General features: G+C 38.1%; 1 protein-coding gene across 1 annotated transcript; it reads left to right on the top strand.

Moving 5' to 3' along the window:
* The first annotated feature begins 1,219 nt into the window (after positions 1-1,219).
* On the top strand, positions 1,220-19,467 carry c4b (complement 4B (Chido blood group)). The gene is made up of 39 exons (XM_050047904.1): positions 1,220-1,370; positions 1,679-1,868; positions 1,952-2,126; positions 2,238-2,308; positions 2,420-2,508; positions 2,605-2,687; positions 2,778-2,865; positions 4,032-4,155; positions 4,291-4,420; positions 6,446-6,558; positions 6,643-6,801; positions 6,890-7,057; positions 7,150-7,341; positions 8,373-8,516; positions 8,610-8,733; positions 9,103-9,174; positions 9,281-9,493; positions 9,616-9,730; positions 11,198-11,268; positions 11,354-11,493; positions 11,584-11,799; positions 12,290-12,341; positions 12,453-12,542; positions 12,627-12,833; positions 13,809-13,884; positions 14,042-14,234; positions 14,354-14,449; positions 15,189-15,351; positions 15,722-15,915; positions 16,000-16,158; positions 16,258-16,317; positions 16,674-16,764; positions 16,848-17,028; positions 17,161-17,251; positions 18,605-18,679; positions 18,754-18,856; positions 18,970-19,059; positions 19,169-19,273; positions 19,376-19,467. Exons 1-39 carry the CDS (start codon positions 1,300-1,302, stop codon positions 19,465-19,467), a joined length of 4,866 nt encoding a protein of 1,621 aa, XP_049903861.1. The 5' UTR covers positions 1,220-1,299.
* The last annotated feature ends 864 nt before the right edge of the window (positions 19,468-20,331 follow it).

The raw sequence follows: 20,331 nt of genomic DNA, 5'->3' as shown, positions 1-20,331 counted from the left end.
TAAAAGACAGTGGTTAAAATTTTGCACAGTGTAGATATTGCACAGGTTATTTTTGACATGCAATTACAAACTTTTAAATTAATGGCATGGAATATGCTGAAAAATAATCTATTGTGTGTTGATATTTAAAAAAAGAGAGTTAAAAAAGAAAGTTAGAACTGAACAACAATTAAATCTCCAAATAAGCTGGAATTCAGGCAACATTTACGAGACTCTAGGGATCAGCCTCAGTCTGGACACCGATTTGAACACCATTGTGGTGCTTAACGTCTTCCACAAATGTTGACATTGACGTTTGTGGCTATTTAAGTTTACACAAGACACTATGAGTATAAAGTAAAACATCCATAAAGATGTAAAATTCTGATGCATTCACTTGCAGTTTGGGTTTATCAAAAATGTTAACAATGTAATCTTGAATTGCTGGATTGTTGAATTGTCATTATGTTTGTTGCATCTTATACCAAACTGTTCATGCACAAAAAAATAAAATTTCTAACCTTGTCTCTGAATATATTTTTTACTATTATCTACATTCTGTTAATACTCTGTGTCTGTGTCATAAATCTAAAGTCTGCTCCACTTTATAAGATCAGACAGAACACATTTTGGCAGCTTTTTAAATTCCCCTGAGGACAGATCAGACCACTGATGAATACGCACATTGAAAAGATTATAAATTTACAAGGGAAACTGCACAGGACATCTACGTGTTAAATAAGCAGTACAAAATAAACAGTGCCCACACCACCCCATACCCAAACAGTCCAAACTTGATTTCTTGTAAATCACGTGATTTAGGGGAAATCTGTCTGACTCGCAGTGACCAATGAGGGAATAGTTACACATTGTGAAACAGAAACAAACACGCCAGGCAGCAGTGATATAAAACTGACTTTTATAAAATCAAACATGCTGTAGCCTGAAATGAATGCTGACAGTTCACTATGATCTGAATATACATATATATATCCTATAATTGTTGTGATCATGTTTCATATTAATCTGTTTAGATCATGTACTCTCATGTATGTTGAAATTTTCATACTAATGAACCAAAGAGTATGTCACACATCAGTATACATGTTATATTTAACAGAACGCTGATTTTCCCAGTTTATGTATTGTCAGTTAGACAATGCGACATGAGCCATCTCTCCTCAGAGTGATTTCAGAAAAACAGAAAGAGGGGGGGCATTGAGAGATCCAACTATTGAGAAATACAGGGGTGGATGAATAACAAAACCCCAGTTAATCAGAAGCTGGTGTCAGAGCAGGCAAAGAAATAGGAGCTGCACAATGGAGTGCTACATCTTTTCGATACTGCTCCTGATCTCAACTGTGGGATCCCTTCCTTCGACGGACAACAGGTAAATGTAGAACTAGCTGCATGAATCTACATTATGTAAAAATGTAATGTAATGCCAACCTTTGTGTGTTTAATGAAGATGGTTAAACATGCTTCCTGTCTCTGAAAATTTTAGATATCATTACATTTTAAATAATCTATGCATGGTTTCATGATAATTAATGTTAATTGATTATTATGTCATTTTTGTCATGATGTAGATAAGATGAAATATGCAGGATTGCAGATGTTTATAGGCATACATGTCAACGAATGCAAAATATAGTAATGAAGAATAAAGTAAGAGCTACTTTTCACTTTTGTGCTCAGATTCTTCATCTCGGCCCCTGGAGTGTTTCATGTGGGTGTTAACGAGAAGGTGTTTGTCCAGATGGGAAAGACTTATCTCAACAAACCTGTTACTTTACACTTGGAGCGTGAGATTGGTAATACTATAGTGTCCAAGAAGAAAACAACTCAATGTACTGCGGAAGGAGAGGTCAAAACAGTTGAGCTCATGGTATGAGACATTTCATCACTCATCACAGACAGGAATGAGATGTCATTAACCTAAGCATCTAATTTGTGTTTTAATCTTAACAGATAGACAGGGAAATTTACTCAACACTGCCTCCAAGTAAAGATCGCCCCTACCTTATGCTGGTGGCAGAGATTCCCTCCCTCAGTGTCAGGAGGATGACACGTGTCCTGGTGTCAAAACACAGGGGCTACATCTTTATTCAGACTGACCAGCCAATCTACAGCCCGACACATAAAGGTAAAAGGAAAGTCAATAAATGTGCAGAAATGTAAACAAATGTGCAAACATTCTCCACTCAACAAATAACTACCAGTGATTGTTTTTAAAGTTACTTTATCTCTCTTCTAGTGAGATACAGGATATTCACTCTTGACCACTCATTCAGGCCACACGAGGAAGTGTTCCAGATATCAGTATTTGTAAGAAGATGCTTTTTCTCTAGGAATAAAGAGGATTTTGAAATATCTGAATAAATTATTTATATGGTTTAACTTCATTTAACAATTTATGCTTTTAATATTTTCTGACAGAATGCTGCTGGAAACAGAGTAATGAAGTCCCTTAGGACTGCAAAGGGAGGAATTCTCCAAGACACATTCCCCATACCTGATGTCTCTAAGTACGTTAAAACAGGTTAACAACAAAGTGGGTCTAACAAAACAGCACAAGCAAGTTTGGCATACCATTATGACACATGTATGTTTTGTTTACAAAGAATGGGCACATGGAAGATTACAGCACACTATCAAGAGGATGAAGCAAATGCCGTTTCCAGAGAGTTCAGAGTCCAAAAATTTGGTAAGCTCATTTGATGTATTTCACTTTGTTTTGAATTAACAGATAATACCTTGTCCCTCTCAAAAACATTTTTATTGTTACACTCCCTAGTTTTACCAAGTTTTGAGGTGAACATTGCAATGGAACAGCGCTACATTTTGCTGAATGCTAAACAGTTTGACTTCAGCATCTCAGCAAGGTAAGTGCTGATTAATTTCCCATTACACTCAATTTACTGCCAAATTTTCCTACTCACTATAAATGCCTACACACACACACACACACACACACACATTTCACAAGACACAACATTTCATGAAACATTTCACAAAACATAAAATTTCAGAAAAAAAAGTCATAAAACATGACATTTAAAAAAAAACAATTCAGAAAAAATGTTTCATAAAACATAACATTTCAGATAAAAACATTTCATTAAATAAAAACATTTCACAAGACACAACATTTCAGAAAAAACAACATTTGACAAAAAAACATAATTTCACAAAACACATCTCACAAAACACAACATTTTGGAAAACACATTTCACAAAACATGACATTTCAGACGACAACATTTCAGAAAAGACATTTGACAAAACACATTTCACAAAAAGGCATTTGACAAAACATATTTCAGAAAAAAACATCACAAAACAGATTTAACAAAACATAACATTGCAGAATAGATAACTTTTCAGAAAAGACATTTAACAAAACATGGCATTTCACAAAACATCATTTCACAAAACACATTTCACAATAAACAACATTTAACAAAACATTATTTCAGAAAACACATCACAACACACAACATTTCACAAAACATGGACATTTCAGAAAACACATTTCACAAAACACGACATGTCACAAAACATCATTTCACAAAACACAACATTTCAAACCACAACATTTTACAAAAACACAACGGTAACAGCTAACAGTTAACTAGCAATAACTTACCTAATCATTAGCATTAACTTTCCATCATTAGCTACTTGCACATCCAGAGTTATGTTTTCGGCCACCTGAGTGAGTGAGTCCATTATACCGTGGTCTCTTTGCACTTTTAACAGTTCACATTTGTCCACCAACTCCTGAGAGGACTTTCCTTTAACTTAAGCTAACATTAACTGCTAACGCTCGACAACTTGCTCATCAATAAACCCCAAAATAAGCTAAAAGTGTCTAAAAAGCTCTGTACAGCATGTGTAGACCTAATACCTTTTTCAAATGCTATTTTACAATACGATACTGTGCTAATATTATAATCTTTAGGCTGCTTGTCTTAAACACCACCACTATAATTTTAGACTCTCTTTTTGTCTCCACAACAGTCATCATTTTTCAATTATTTTTTTCTAGGTATTCACATGGTGAGAAAGTAAAAGGTGCTTACCACTGCCAGTTTGGAGTGATAAAAAAAGGCGCAAAACCTGGTCAAAAAACAAAGCCTGTCATTATCAGGGGACTGGAGTTGACTGGTTCGGTGAGCAAAGGGATATCTATCTAATATTTACAATGCAGCTCATTTTAAGATCTGATATCAGATAATCTAGCAACATATTGCATCTCTTAGGTGTGACAGTACTTGCATATCAACAATTTAAGCCATTTCTTGCAGGTCCAGGATGGAAGTGCTTCAGCTTCTCTCCAGATAGCAGACTTACATGCGCAGCAGAACAAAACCCTCCTCCAATTAATGGAAAGTGGAGCACAACTTTATTTGGGAGTCTTCGTCATCAACATACAAAGTAAAGGACACTCTTTCATTACATAATGTTTAAGTCAGCAACCACTAAGATGTAAAGAGGGAATATATTTTAGAGTGTAATATATGTGTACAGCAGCATGTGAGGAAAATGTTATGTTAACACGTACATGTTTCCGTTTCCCATTACACACCTCCAGGGGACTGCAATGATTCTGGATGATGGGAAATGGTATTTTATGAGCAAAATGTTAAAGTTAGTGACTGTATAAAGACGGACAACACGTATCAACTTCTTTAGACTGTAAAAAAAAAAAAAAAAGCAACCAAAATATCCTGCATATGAATGCTGCCCTCTTGAACTGGTGACATCATTTGAAACCAGAGTCTGCACAATAGCAATCGCCACTGTTTCAAGTTTCAGCCCATACACCCATCCAGCCAATTGCAAGTAATTCCGTTGATTGGTAGCACACCAACGAACACAGCTGTCACTCAAAAAAACAAACTTTACATAAAAACAAAAACGTATGTCAGTGTCACAAGTACTTCCCTTAAATGACAGAAAATATTTGGGAAAAAAATATTTGGCATGCACATCATCTTTTAGTTTGGCCCAGGTCCCATTGGCTAACATGGAGGGGGCGCCAGGTGGATTTATACTTGTGCGGAAGACCCTGCGCCGCAGTCTACACCGTTGTGAACATTTCTACTTGTGCAGTGGTGTGTCTGTGTCACTCTGCAGTTACACCTCCAAAACACTAGTCAGTGGCTGGGTTTCTGTGAAGTGCTGTAAAGTTTAGTTGATCCAAAACACACCGGAAAAAAAACACATTACACATGACTCAATAGAGACAATTTCAAACGCAACTACACAAATCAGCTTCACTATAACTTGCAGCATTCACAGACAAAGCACTTGTCTTTTGCTAGACACATTCTTCCCACAAATACAAAATGCTAATGTTTTTAGCATAAACCTATGGCATTTTACATTGTATACATTAGCCTAATGGCTAGCAGACTTTTTTCTCTACTCATATGAAACCAGGGACAACAGCAACATTTAACAAAGGTAACATTACAAAATTCAGCTCTGTTACAACTCACAAGGTTCACTGACAAAACAACTGTCTTAAACACGTTTTCCCAAACAAATGGAACATGCTAACGTTATTAACACAAGCCTATGGCAATTTACATTGTATAGATTAGCCTAGCAATGAGCGCTGATTTCCTCTGCTCATATGAAGCCAGCCAAATCCCAAAGTATAAATCCTGAAGGATAAATCACACACAAGACTTAAAATGCTATTTTGTGGAGGCTTTAATGTCTTCAGTATTTACTGTTTCTTATCTGTGAAATTAAAGTAAATAAAAGCTTCATTTCCACTGAGGGAATGGTTTCAGCTTACAACAATAGACAGGAGGTCTGCATCGCCGCAATGTGTAGTTACATTTCTGGGGAGGTGCATGTCAGGCTACGGCGTAGGGTATGGCGTAAGCTCTATGTCGACGCAGAGCCTATATCGTAGGTACCGCGTCGATTTGATCCAGAAGTATAAATCCGGCAGCCAGCCACCATGGGGTAATCGAGATGTTTTGGCTTCACTGTTAGGGCGCTGTCATGTCATCTTTATTATACAGTCTATGGTTGAAATACAGCAGTTTGACTCACATTGTACAGGACCTCTTGTAAACTTAAGGGGTCTTAATATAATAAATACATTGAAATATTTTAAATAGAATTATCAAGTAAAAAAAATTACCACAATCCATTATTTTGTAGAACATATGCCTATTTCATATGCCATGAAATTGCTGGAGGAAATTGTTAGTATCACTATAGCAGATCAGAAAGTTCCCAAAAAGTGTCCTTTTGTCACTAAAAATATATTTATTTATTTATTTATTTATTTATCTATGTTTGATATTATGAAAACAATGATATGTTAACAACAACAATAATTCTATTATAATTCTGTTATTGCTACTAGTACAAAGAGGAAGGTATTAGGAACGTTATAGTGATTTCTTATTGCATCTCATTTTTGCATTTTTTGCCCAGGCGGTGAAATGCAAGAGGCAGAAGTTTACCTTCCTATTATTTCCCACAAATACACAATGGATCTCTCTCGAACTCGCTCATATTTCCTTCCTGGATATCCGCTAGATGTGGTGGTATGCATTTAAAGAACAAACAGGTACACAGGTATATACATGACTGATGATTTTGTGTGTGAAAGATTTGGTTTGTTATTATAGGTGGTCATGCGTCTGCCAGATGGCTCCCCAGCAGCTGGTGTGCCAGTAAACATTGATATAAAACAATCTTCAGTGGATTCTTGGCAAGGCACCACTGACCAGGAGGGGGCGGTGTTCCCTGTGTTTAATATTCAGAACGTGGCTCAGATTATTGTTGAAGTTAGTATTTCTAAAGATGTTATCAAATTGATAAATCACTTGGTGTTTCTTTAGTTCAGTTTAACTGTTTACACCCTGACTTCATTAGGTGTCAGCAGATGGCCTTACGCAGAGGAAAGTAATTCAACGTGCTTCATCTCCAAGTGGCAGCTACCTTTACCTGAGCTTTACCAACAAGTTGTTTTCTGTGGGCGAGTCACTGACTGTGAATTACAACACCATCAATGGCCCAGGACGGGGTTATATATATTACATGGTAAGGCACATCTAAGTTAATACAACATGGTTTGTTTTGACAAAAAGCAACAGATTTTATATCTTAACATTTTCATATTGACTGTGTTGTAGGTCTTAAGCCGTGGGATCATAATACAAAAGGGCTCTCTTGGACTAGGTACTGCAGTTAAACACAACCTGCAGATAACACCTGATATGGTGCCATCCTTCCGTCTGATTGGCTACTACTACAACCAGCGTGGTGACATCATTGCTGACTCGGTGTGGATAGATGTCAGGGATGAATGTGAGATAAAGGTCAAGGTGAGTAAACAGAACAGACAGGAGTGCAGTGCAGTACATCTATATTTTTAGATGTACTGTTTGAATTTATTCATTTAATTAAAGATCCAGTGCGTAGGATTTAGAGAGGGGTTCATTGGCATAAATGAAAAAAAAAAAAAAAAAAAAGTATGTTTTCTTCAACGTATGATCACCTGGAAATAAGGATTGCCATGTTTTCGTTATCTCCGAATGAGCCGTCTTATCTACATAGGGAGCGGGTCCTTGTCCACCAAGTCTGCTATGCTGCAACGCAGTAATTCTACAGTAGCCTCGAATGGACAAACCAAACACTGGCCATAGGGGCATTTGCGCTTTTGCTACTTTGCATTGGCAAACTTATGGTGTGTCTCAAATCACATACTTCCGTTAGTACACTTCTATGTAATATACTATGTGTACTATACTCTTTGGCGTAGTGCACGAATTTCGACAGGGTAGTGTTGTCTCAAACCAAACACGGCCGTTGTGCACTCACCGGAAATGACAACCGCAAATTAGCTAGTTAGCAAACTACCATTAGCATTCGCGTTATCGTTCGCGGTACCAAATCATTACAGGCTGCTAAATTAACCCAATAAACATACTGCTGGCTTATACCCGACACCAATATAGTGGTGCTTAGTGCAAAAAACACATGTATTTGTACAATGCAGCGACGTTTACGGTCGCACAGTCCTCGGCCGCTATTTCCAGTTTGAATGTGCGCAAACATTTAGTGTAGATTCTCTGCACAGTTTTATAAATGAGGCCCCTGGTCCATTCATTTTGCAGAGGAGCAGATCTCTGTGGATAATTTGGTGCTCAGTAATAAAAACAAAAAACTTCTGAACAATGAACACTGAAGGAATCTTTACCATAACTTTACGCTTGCCACATGGGAGAAGTTTTAGCTGGTTGCAGTTTGCAGTCTACACCACTAGATGCCACTAAGTCTTCACACTGTTCCTTTAAACCTGACCTTTGACAATGACACTGATAATATTAATTGTAATATTGTAACTTAAATTCAGGTAGAATCAAGAGGACCATTTGAACCTGGAAGACGGTCCGAGCTAGACTTTGACTTACATGGTCAGAGAGCCAGAGTGGCTTTACTGGCTGTGGATAAAGCCATCTACGCTCTCAATGCCGATAATAAACTCACAGCCAAACAGGTAACACTTTCACACTTACTGTCTCACTGAGAATATTTAATTCAAGCCATATATTATCATATGTTAAATCCAAGCTCTTGTTTCACTTTTCAGGTGTTTTCCACCATGCGGTCGTATGACCTTGGTTGCTCATATGGTGGTGGAGCTGACTCTGAATCTGTACTAAAAGACGCTGGCCTGTCTTTTGTATCTCATTCACAATCAGCATGGAAAAAGGGTGAGAAAAAAACACAATTTACTTAATTTAAATCCTTTAAAATGTTAAACGACAACAGGACAAACAGATTATTCTCCCTGTTTACATTGTGTTAAACAGTATTATTACCTGTCTCGATGCAATAAAGATTGTTTCAAGTTTATAATACATTAAATTAACACAAACATACTTTAACGTATCCCAAGTTTCAGAAAATGGGACACAGGCTATTGAAGTATGAGTATTGATATGGTATTGAGCCATGTAGGTAATGGCTGTTTTATTCAAAACTTAGTAAGTTTTCATAGAGCCAGCAACCATCCTAACTCAAGTATTTATCCACTTACATATCTCTTGCTGAGCTTTAATGTCGTTATACTACTTTTCCAGATCTTGCCTGTAATTCACAATCTGTACGACAAAGGCGCGCTGTAGACCTTCAACAGGAGATGCTGACCTTAAGTAAGACAACATTCTGGCATTTTAACTCTGAGATAATGTAAGATACTTCTGGTAAAAATATACTATAAACACGTGCCTTTTCTTTTTCTTTTACTGTCACTTTCAGAATCAAACTTTTCAGATGAAAAGCTGCAGGACTGTTGTGTTCGCGGGTTTTCTCTCATCCCTATGATACGGACATGTCAGGATAGAGCAAAGAGAGTCTCTCTGGTGGAAGCAAATCCTCACTGTGCAAATGTCTTTTTAAAATGCTGCCTTGAGGGAGAGCGTCTGAGACAAAAAAAGATACAAGAGGACGCCCAGAACGGACTTGGCAGGAGTAAGATGAAATTGTCATGTGAACATTAAATACTTATAATGCCTACTTAGACAGCATTTAATAAATAACTGTGGCAAGATTAACAGAGTGTAATCACAAACCTTTTATTCTTTCATTTTTAGCTGCAAGCACAGCTGACATTGAAGAGTTCTTCATGGACACTGCTGCTCAGTACATTCGACGTTTTTTCCCTCCAAGCTTTGAATTCAGAGAATTTGATGTAAATGACAAAAGAAGGTAAGAGCTGGACACACAGTTCCAAACAAATACAGTTTCTAGTTACAGCCATTACAGCCTTTGCTACCCCCCAGTTTTGTTGATAGCCTTTAGAGTTGCTACTGTTTGTGGCTTTTATTGATTGTGAGAATTGCAGCGTTTTTTAATGTTTAGTGTAATGTAAATTTGTTACCTTAAATCCACAGTATAAATCAGAGGTGTCAAACATAAGTCCAGTGAGCCAGAACTGGCCCACCAAAGGGTTGAATTTGTCCCACCATTACTCTTTTTCCATTGTCACTCTTGGCTGCCCCGAGTAAAGCCACACCGCGCCAATTTGTGTTTCCATTGTCAGATTAGACACGCTGTGCTACGCCAAGCCGCGCCAGAGACGGAACTTCTCTAGAGTAGGTCCAAAAGCCAGGCCTACAACCCTCAAGCAGGTAGTGGTGACATTTCGCGACCGCAGCTAACCCCCGACAACCCCTCTTTATCTTACTGTTTCATGTTCACTATCTGCCATATTATAAGTTGTGTGAAGCTGCTTATCGAAAATTCAACATTTCCTTATTTTTGTGCTTCACAATAAAAGTTTATACATAACGTGGGACTTTTATTGTGAAGAATCTATAGGAAATGAAATGTGTTATCTGAATTAGCGGAACAGCTAACAGGCTCTTACTGCATCTCTGCAAACAGCTCACCTCCAACAGGTAAACTTCTTTTACCTGCCCTGCCATGGGAAAAAACACATGCAACAAAAGTAACAGGGGATTTAAGCCATGGATCAACACTCTGCTTTTAAACGTCATTACTCAAGACAAGCCATCATCACTTTAAGACACATCTTCAAGAAGGTTGCCCTGTTGTAATGGAAATGCAAATCAAATAGATGACTTGACAAGAGGTGCCAGGTTTCAGGAGCAACTTAAACAATGCGTTGCCTATTTAATGTAAAATTCTGCTTCAGAGGCTTTTCCACCTTGACCAGAGTACAGTTTTCTGATGTACCAATGAATACTTACTGAGACTAGGCTTAGAGATATTGAACATTGTGCAAAATAGTGTCAATCAGCAGCTTCAGCTCAAAAGAATCTGTATCAGGAAATGTATGTATGAATGCACATGTAAAGACTGTGAGAAGTAGACTGACTGAATGTGGGAAAACTGAGACATACTGTTGTAACTGCACTTATTTTTCTTAAAGTATCTCAGGCTGTTTATCTGTTTTGTAAACAGGTGAATGCCTACAGGATGTACTTCTAATTCTTAACACAAAAAAGGGGAAAATATTGAAGCTGATGGCACTTAGTCATTGTGCGATGGTTTTATTGGTCCGGCCCATCTCAGATCAAATTGGGCTGTATGTGGCCCATGAACTAAAATGAGTTTGACACCTCTGGCATAAATAATTTTTTGACAAAGCATTTGTCAGATGCATCTTAGTAAAACAACATTCTTCATTTTATCTTAATTTAAACCCCTTAGGTATTCTTTGACTCTACCTGATTCTATCACCACATGGGAGATTCAGGTCGTCACTTTGTCTCCAACCACTGGTAACAGATTCCCACAATCACAAATACATCTTGGATATTTGACTGAAGAGCTTCTCACAATTTACTTTCTTTATGATTCTTTCAGGTCTCTGTGTAGTTAAGCCCTCTGAGGTCAGAGCATTTAAGAGTGTATTTGTGTCTCTGAGACTGCCTTACTCAGTGAAGAAATACGAGCAACTATCCATTTCACCTGTTATCTACAACTATGGCTACGAAACACTACAGGTAGATATAACCTAATGCTGACGTTAAGTGGTACAAATTGAAATGTAGTCCTTGATGGTATTTAATGTGTAGACACCTGCACTTTTATAGGTGGCAGTTCACATGGAGCAAACTGAAGGACTTTGCTCCCCCAGCTCAGCCACCACTACAGCTTTTGTTAACATTACTGTGGAGCCAGAATCGTCCCAGTTTGTTTCCTTCAGTGCCGTCCCCATGGTAACTGGCTCAATACCCATCAAAATACGTCTCTATGATATAGAGAATGAGGTGGGAATCGATGGAGTTGAGAAGACTTTGAATGTGTTGGTGAGTGACTAAGACATTATTTTTTAATCTCTTTGCAAAACAATAATTCCATAATAGCGACCTACTTGACAAAAGAAATATGGAAACGTGACATCAGAGTAGTCATTTTGGATCTCAAGCTTAGCAAAAATGACTTGCCTTTGTTGACCCTCTTAAACAATCTTAAACAATAAGATTTGATAACATTGTCAGCTGTTGTTTTTTTTGTTTTTTTTTTTTAAATAATCTTTAAGCTATATACTGATATACTAATGTTCAGTCAGTTAATACAAATGGATAAAAGTGCTATAAGCTGTAATACAGTAATAATAATCTATGCATTAGACATTGTCTATGTCTATACTTAATGTTTTTATGGTAATAAGTATGCATTAAAATTTTAACTAATAAGCATATTTGTGTACTAGTATTGTTAACTTAATTCAACTTGTGATTAGTTATCGACTAGCAATTAGCGACGACGAGTAATCAGCTCTCTATTTTGTTGTAGGCAGAGGGACTAGAAAAGAGAGAAGAAGAAACCAGAGTGATTAAATTAGATGGTGAGTTGTTTCAGTATATCTTCATGACATTTGCTTGGCAGTCATTATTTTGATTCTTCAATATAATTTACATTAATATGTGCTTGAATCAGTTTACTTCTATCTTGATAGGGAGGAGCTCGATGGATTTCAATATTAGCGGAAATTTACCAGATGACATAGTCCCCGACTCCAGCTCCAATATTTTCATTTCAGTGGAAGGTATGTGCTGTTACACAAAGACATACAATTCACATACCTTTGTAAATAACAGTGTCTTACCCTTTCAGTGTTTTCATCTTACAGGGGATGGATTTGGCAGTTCACATGCGAAGAACCTTCTTTCCCCTAAGAAGGTTGCTGACCTGATCGTACTGCCTACAGGATGTTTAGAACAGACAATGACAAGACTAGCCCCTACAGCATCAGCCGTTCGCTACCTTGACCTGAGTGAGCAATGGTTTAACCTGCCTGCTGGAAGCAGAGATGATGCTCTTGATAAAATTGAGCAAGGTAGGAGCATATAAAGCAGTTAATTGCATAATGTCTTGCAAAAAAGAACATATTCACACCAAAACAACAGTGTAAGAATTAGCTAGTTAGTGCCAGCAGGGACAACTAGTTAGCTAATTCTGTCGCCTGCTCTCATCCTGACGAAGTGGTCTTATAGTGCCAGAGAGACTCTGGGGTGCCATAGCTGGTGGCCAGCAGCAGGGTCTCACCTGTGTAACAGCAGCAACAGAAAGTTTTCTGATCCGGTGGAGTCAGGAAGGTCTGGGATCAGACAGGTAGCGCAAGGTGGTCTGATCCCGGATCGCCCCAAATCCCCACCAGATCAGTAAACTTTGAACTGAGTATACAGAATGGGCCCCTGAACCATATTATATACCCAGTTAAAAATACAAACTCTGTAGACATGAAGTCGGAAAAATACATCAAAGAGAAAGCAAAGTTTGTTACTTGTTAGGCCTCTGTAGTCCATTATTAGTTTCAGGTAAGGTTGACACATTTTGTATTTTTTATCCAGTCATGTTTGCAATGACTGACTTGTGATAGACCTGCTTTGTAAGGTGTGCATGTGTCGGGATTGAGCATGTGTGCGCACATGTGTGTGTGTGTGTGTGTGTGTGTGTGTGTGTGTGTGTTTCGGGTTAGAGAAAAATAGTGTGCTGCATGGATTCTGTTGCAGGGCATACTTGTTGTGTAGTTTTGTGATTGGCCTTTTTGTTAACAATATTAGCCTTGGTGATGTGTGAGCAAAACGTGTATAGCCTAGTGGATTATCTTAGCTTGCATCCATGAAATCGTGTGTAATGCATGATGAGTCAGTTTAAGACTTCAGCATAACACTGGAGCACTAGGTAGGTGGGACCCCCTATTTTTCACCAGGTATTTCACACACTGGTTATGAACATTGCACCAGCTACAAGTCACTAACATGGCTATAGACATTTTAGTTTTTAACACAGTAAATACTTTCTTTGAAAGGTTATGTGAGGATTTTAACATACAAGAAATCTGACGGATCTTATGGAGCATGGGGCTCAGTGCCATCTAGTAACTGGTGAGTATAAATGCTGCCTTAATGATTTTTGATGCAAGGTAGTTACTTCCAATATCAAATAGAGGAAATCAACTTTTCTCATTTCCAGTATCTCAAATTATAAATGCACTTTTTCAATCAATTCTTATTCCTTATTTTTTCTTTCTCTTGTCCTCAGGGTGACTGCCCTTGTAGTGAAAGTGCTATCGTTGGTGGCACAGCGTCAGACAGTGGCTTTTGGACAGCAGGGCAGGAAGGCTAGGGTCGTACCAGAAGAAGAGATCAGGCAATCAGTCAGTTACTTGCTCTCTGTACAGAAGACTGATGGGTCATTTAGTGACCCAAATCCAGTGCTACACAGAGGAGTTCTGGTAATCTCAACCATGTATTGGTTAGAACATGCACATACGTATATTTGAATAATACTGGATGTGGCAACAAACTCATTAGCAGTCATTTGAATGCAATATTGTCTCTGTGTTTAATGTAGAAAGGCAAAGACCAAGATGCATCCATGACGGCTTTCATAACTCTTGCACTGCAACGGTCCCTTCAGTTCCTGCAAACTGACCTGAGAAATAATGCGGTGAGATAATAGAAAGACTTACTGTCCGGAGTAACTGTTTTTGGCCACACTAGCAGTGTTGTTTTTGGGATGGCAATGTTTGTCCACCACATTGGTCCAGACTGAAATATCTCGTCAACTACTGAATGGATTGCCAAGCAGTTTTGTACAGACATTAGTGCTGCCCAGAGGAAGAATTCTGATGACTTTAGTGATCTTTGAACTGTTCCCCTAACACCATCAGTAGGTCAAAGCTTTCACCTTTCCCGTGAAATACCTCAACATCAACTAGAGTGACTGTACAGACATTAATGGTTACCAGCCTAGCTTTGCTGATCTCTTGACTTTTCATCTCACACCAAAATCTTAATATAGACCTATTCGTAATTTGGTTTATGACTAAAACCTGCAAAGCTAATGACAGAACCCTCAGCCTCAGCTGTACTTTGTGTTTTGGCCTAATTAGCAAATGTTAGCAGGCTAAAAAGCTAAAAAATAAGATGGTGATAATGGTAAACATGCTAAACAGCTGTATGTTAGCATTGTAGTCATGTTAACGTGCTACGATTAACATATGATTTAAAGCACTGCTGTGCCTAAGTACAGCCTTACAGAGCTGCTAGCGTGGCTGTTGACACTTAGCCTTACAGGTGTGTATTGTTTATATACTCAATGTATTTTAATACACTGTCGTCAATGCATAATTTGAAAAGATTTAGTGCATAAAGTGTACTGACTGACTTCTTCTACTTTCTACCAGGAAGCAAGCATTTCAAGATCAACAACATATCTCCTTTCACACCTCGAGGAGCTTCAACATCCCTATGCTGTTGCCATCACAGCCTACTGTCTGGCAGTTTGTCTGCCGCAGGGAACAGATCATTCATCTGCCTGGACTAAACTTCAAGCACTGGCTACCAAAGGCATGTACAATCAAAGCTAATAGGTGTGGGTGATATGGATAATATATGTAGTTTCATATTCATTATCCATATAGTCAATTGAGAAACTAATTATGGATAAAATAACTTGACAGAAATGTCCGTTTTTAGTAAATACAGTGAATTAACTGCCTGAGAGAACAAAGTTATTTCATTACACTGATGTAAAAATCAATATAAAAATCCAATGCTGCCATAAAGCAGTTGTTTAAATTGATTAGTTATCACATATTGCCTGACCCTAAGAGCAACCATACTTGTTTTGGTCATGATGTAAACAAAAAAGTGTATCACAGTATGCCATTGTTTAAAATTGTCATCATTTCTACTTTTTGTCTACTTCTTACATCAGGGAAGAATGGCTGTTATCTGTGGACAACTAATGCCAGCCCACAGAATCAAGCTCATGCAGATGGCATTACAGTAGAGACTACAGCCTATGCCCTCCTCGCTGCAGTGGAACTTGGGCATACCAAGTGGGCAGACAAAACAGCCTGCTGGTTAACCACCCAAGAAAACTACTTTGGAGGTTTCAAATCCTCACAGGTATTTGCGATGTGCATATAGTCCAGATTAACCATCAGAGAAGATAAAATAAACATGTTATTAATGTTTTACTACTGTGCTCAGGATACAATCATGGCCTTGGAAGCCCTCGCGGAGTATGAGCTAAAGAGGTCCATCAGTCCCGATGCAAATCTGATTGTAGAATTCACAGTCCAAGGAAGGAAAGACATTGTAAAGCTTGCACTGGAAAATAAGAAGGAGAAGGTGGAAACGGACCTCAAGGTATCATAGAGCATTGTCAGAATTACACTAAAATACACATAAATATTCAACCTCATTCTTAGATGACTTGCTTTTGTGTGTGTGTGTCTTTTGTCCCAGAAATTTTCAGGGAGCAAAATAAATGTGCAGTTGACAGGAAACGGCGATACCAAGCTGAAAGTAAGTTTGATTAATGTCTGTATATATGCTGAAAGATCACATAATTTACAGTAAGTCACCAACCTGAGGCAGCTGTGGCTCAGAGGTAGTGTGGGTCGTCCACTAATCGTAAGAACAGTGGTTTGATCCCCAGCTCTTCCAGCCCGCATGTCGAAGTATCTTTGGGCAAAATACTGAACCCCATATTGTGTCTGATGGCTGCTCCATCAGTGTGTAAGTGCAAGTGAATGGTTACCGAGTTGCAGGTGGCACCTTGTATGGTAGCCTCAGCCACCAGTGTGTGAATGGGTGGTCAGAAGACTAGAAAGGCACAATACAAGTGCAGGTCCATTTACTATTACCAATGTCTTTGGCAGATTGTAAAAGCTTACTATCTACTGGACCCTGAGGACGATTGTGACCAAGTGTCCATCAGAGTCACGGTGGCGGGGAAAGTGAAGTACACTGGTGAGCTTTTGTCGCTGATAACAAGGTACAGTCACGTGTTGCTGATTAAAGCAACAAAGATACATTAACCTCTGTCTCTCAAGCTAAGATCATAGAAAATTATGAGTACTATGACGACTACGATAACAACGATGAGGTGGTGGAGAAGGATGCACGAGTGCCACGATCAGCAATTGAGTGGTTTGATGCTCGCACCCGAAACAGGAGAGATGTTGATAACGATGTAAAGTCAGATGAGACTCTCACCTACACAATCTGTGTCAGGTTAGTTAAAATGAGTTTCATGTCATATTTGCTTTTTATAAGTATTAAAGAGACAAACTTTGCGTGAAAAAATCATAAATCCTGATCATTGTCTTTCTCAGCCTGTATTTTTCATTGTTTTCCTGTTTATAGTCATAGCCCGGACAGCAATCTCACAGGAATGGCCATTGCTGACATCACACTTCTGAGTGGATTTGAGGCTGTCACTCAGGACCTGGACAGGGTTAGTAGCTCTCTCTACCTCCTCTTCATCATTCAGTGCAAAGTGGGTGAAGCTATTTTCGGGTGCCTGATGTCGTGTCCCATTCATTTTCTCAATAGAAAATCTGAGGTGACTTACAGTTGGAGAGAAAGTCAAAAGTACAAGTGTGTACGTTCAATTTTAAAAGTTAACTGTGACTTGTTATCCGGCAAACAGCACAGACTTCCGGAAGTTAACGCTCCTTATCAAGAAATAGTCCTGATAGGACCTACATAATAAACAAACAACTTAACTTAAATAACAAATTTAAGTTAGCCCTTATGTTTAGCATACAAAGATGAAAATGTTAACAGTCTTCTCATCTAACTCGCGACCTGAAAGACAACAAGCATCACTAAAATAAGTCTCAGAAAAAGTCAAAATTTTCCCTTAAAGATGACGGTGTTGAGAAAACTAATTTTTTAATCTACAGTTTAAATAAGGCAATGTCTCTGTTTGCACTCAAGTCACAGTAGTCACACTGCAGCTATTCGGCTACTTACAACTGTCCCTATGACGCCTTAAGCTGGATTTATACTTCTGCGTCAAATCAACACCGAACCTACAGCCTAACCTACACCGTAGCCATACATGCACCTCTCCAGAAATGTAACTACACATCGCTGCGACAAAGACCTCCTGTCTGTTTTTTTCTCTAAGCTGAAAAACATTTCCCTTAGTGGAAAGGAAGCTTTTATTTACTTTTGTTTCACAGATAAGGAACAATAAATTGTGAAAAGCCTCCATAAAATAGAATTTTAAGTCTTATGTGTCATTTATTTTGACTTCATATGAGCAGAGGAGATCTCCACTAGCCACTAGGCTAATTTATATGATGTAAAATACCATAGGCTTGCGCTAGTAATATTAGCATGTGGGCAAAGAGATCATAGTTATGGCTAGCACTAGTCAATCTCAGATATTTTATGAGATTAAAGTGGTGCATTTATGAGAAAAAACTCACAAAAGACCACCAGATGGTCAGGTGATATAAAGAGTGACACAGTCCACACCTGGGTGCTAACAGCATCTGACTTCAATAAATCACATCTGAATTCTGGGTTAAATTTATTTTCTACTCTGGTGCCATGTTTTCTTCTCAGCTCCAACGACAAAGCGTTTGGAAATCATTACTGTTATGATTTGCGGCTCTGAAAAAAGAAACATGATTTCTCAGAAGTTAGGGCTGAAATATTTACAACTGGGGGCTATAATATGAACCCATGATCATAACATTATCCAGGAGGAAAGCATGTGTCTATTTTAATGCACATTGAGGACATGATAAATGGAAAATTTAAAATGGAAATATAGTCAATTTTTGTCTCTTTGTAGCTAAAAGACGAACCTGAACGGTACATTTCCCATTATGAGGTCTCCTATGGAAGAGTGCTGCTCTACTTCAATGAGGTGAGGCAGAAATCTTTTTACATACAGACAAATTTTACATATCCAGTACTAAAAGATATCTTTTCTTGCTCTAGCTCTTTGAATCAGAGGAATGCATTAGTTTTGATGCTATACAGAGAGTACCAATTGGCCTTCTACAGCCTGCTCCAGCTGTGTTCTATGATTATTATGAACCAAGTAAGCTTTTCATTTCATATTTCTGCAATTTTCTAAAATTATTTTGTCACGATAGAGGGGACGTTTTGGATAAGTTACCAGGCATTTATGAACTATTTGTGCTTTCCTTGCAGACAGAAAGTGTACCGTGTTCTACTCTGCCCCCCAAAGAAGCAATGTGGTCTCCAAACTGTGTTCAGAGGATGTGTGCCAGTGTGCAGAAAGTAGGCTATTACTCTGAGATCCATACTGACAAACACCTGTTAATAAATGTAGCTTTACCCTTCAGGTTTGTGTAAAAAATTAAAATTATCATATTCATCTTTCCTTTAGGACCCTGTCATAAAATACAAAATACATTTCAACTGGGAAGAGGTCAAAGAATCACAACGAATCACCGTTTACAACATGCTTGCTTCTACCCTACAGTAGATTACGGTCAGTACTGCACACAAGACGTTATGGTGTAAACTAATATTACCTTGACTATCAAAATCTCAAACCTTTACTTTCATATAGTGACACTTTGTTTAATTTCAGCATACATTGTTGAAGTCCTCAATGTTTCCATGAAGAGTAACTTTGAGCTGTACAAAATGAAAGTAAACGAGGTCCTCAGATCCCGTAAGTAAAGCAGATGCTGTAACACTGAACTTTGATTGTTCATGCTTGGACGATCCATCTTAATATAATGACAATCATCTGTTTGCCAGATGAAGATATCCATGTGAGTGAGAATTCTGTTAGAGTGTTTGCTAAGAGGCGTCACTGTAAAGGACAGCTAGAACTGGGAAAACAGTATCTCATCATGGGCAAAGATGGCTCTACAACCGACTCATATGGAGAGTAAGTATCATCAGTAATACTAATAAAAGTACAATTTTACACTGACTATTTCAATTTCTGTTCATTCTCTCCCTCTTTCTGTAGGATGCAGTATCTGTTGGAGTCAAACACCTGGGTTGAAAGAAAGCCTTTGGAGAAAGGATGCAAAAAATCTGCACGTAAAGCTGCCTGCGCTGGGTTTACTACGTTTACAGATGATTACAAGATAAATGGCTGCAGACAGTGAAACAGACAAATCTGTTTCATTTAACTTACATTTTCAGTTTAGATTTAGAGTTTAGTTTAGAGCTCTTTTTTCACCTTGTATACTCACAGTCATGATAGTGAAACAACATGAATACGCACTGAGATACTGCTTACGCAGATCAACATGGGAATTCATTAAATGCCATGGAGCTGTGTGCAAAGAAGAGACTGCATTTAAACTGTTGTGAAAAAGTTTGACTTTGCAGGACCAGTACTGAATTTTATACTATTTGTTGACGTTGATTATTAATGGCATTTATAAGGAACATTTTAGCATAGAATACAGATGAAAATGTGTTATCATCAACAAATTTGTCTTTTAGCCTTTAAAATGTAGGTTTCTCAATTCAAACTCTCTTTTCTTACTTCACATTAAATTTCCAGACCCTGGACATTGACTTTTC

The sequence above is a fragment of the Epinephelus moara genome, chromosome 6 (genome assembly GCF_006386435.1).
Source record: "Epinephelus moara isolate mb chromosome 6, YSFRI_EMoa_1.0, whole genome shotgun sequence".
NCBI lineage: Eukaryota > Metazoa > Chordata > Actinopteri > Perciformes > Serranidae > Epinephelus > Epinephelus moara.
The sequence above is the reverse complement of the archived record's forward strand: the minus strand, read 5'-3'. Positions and strand labels throughout refer to the sequence as shown.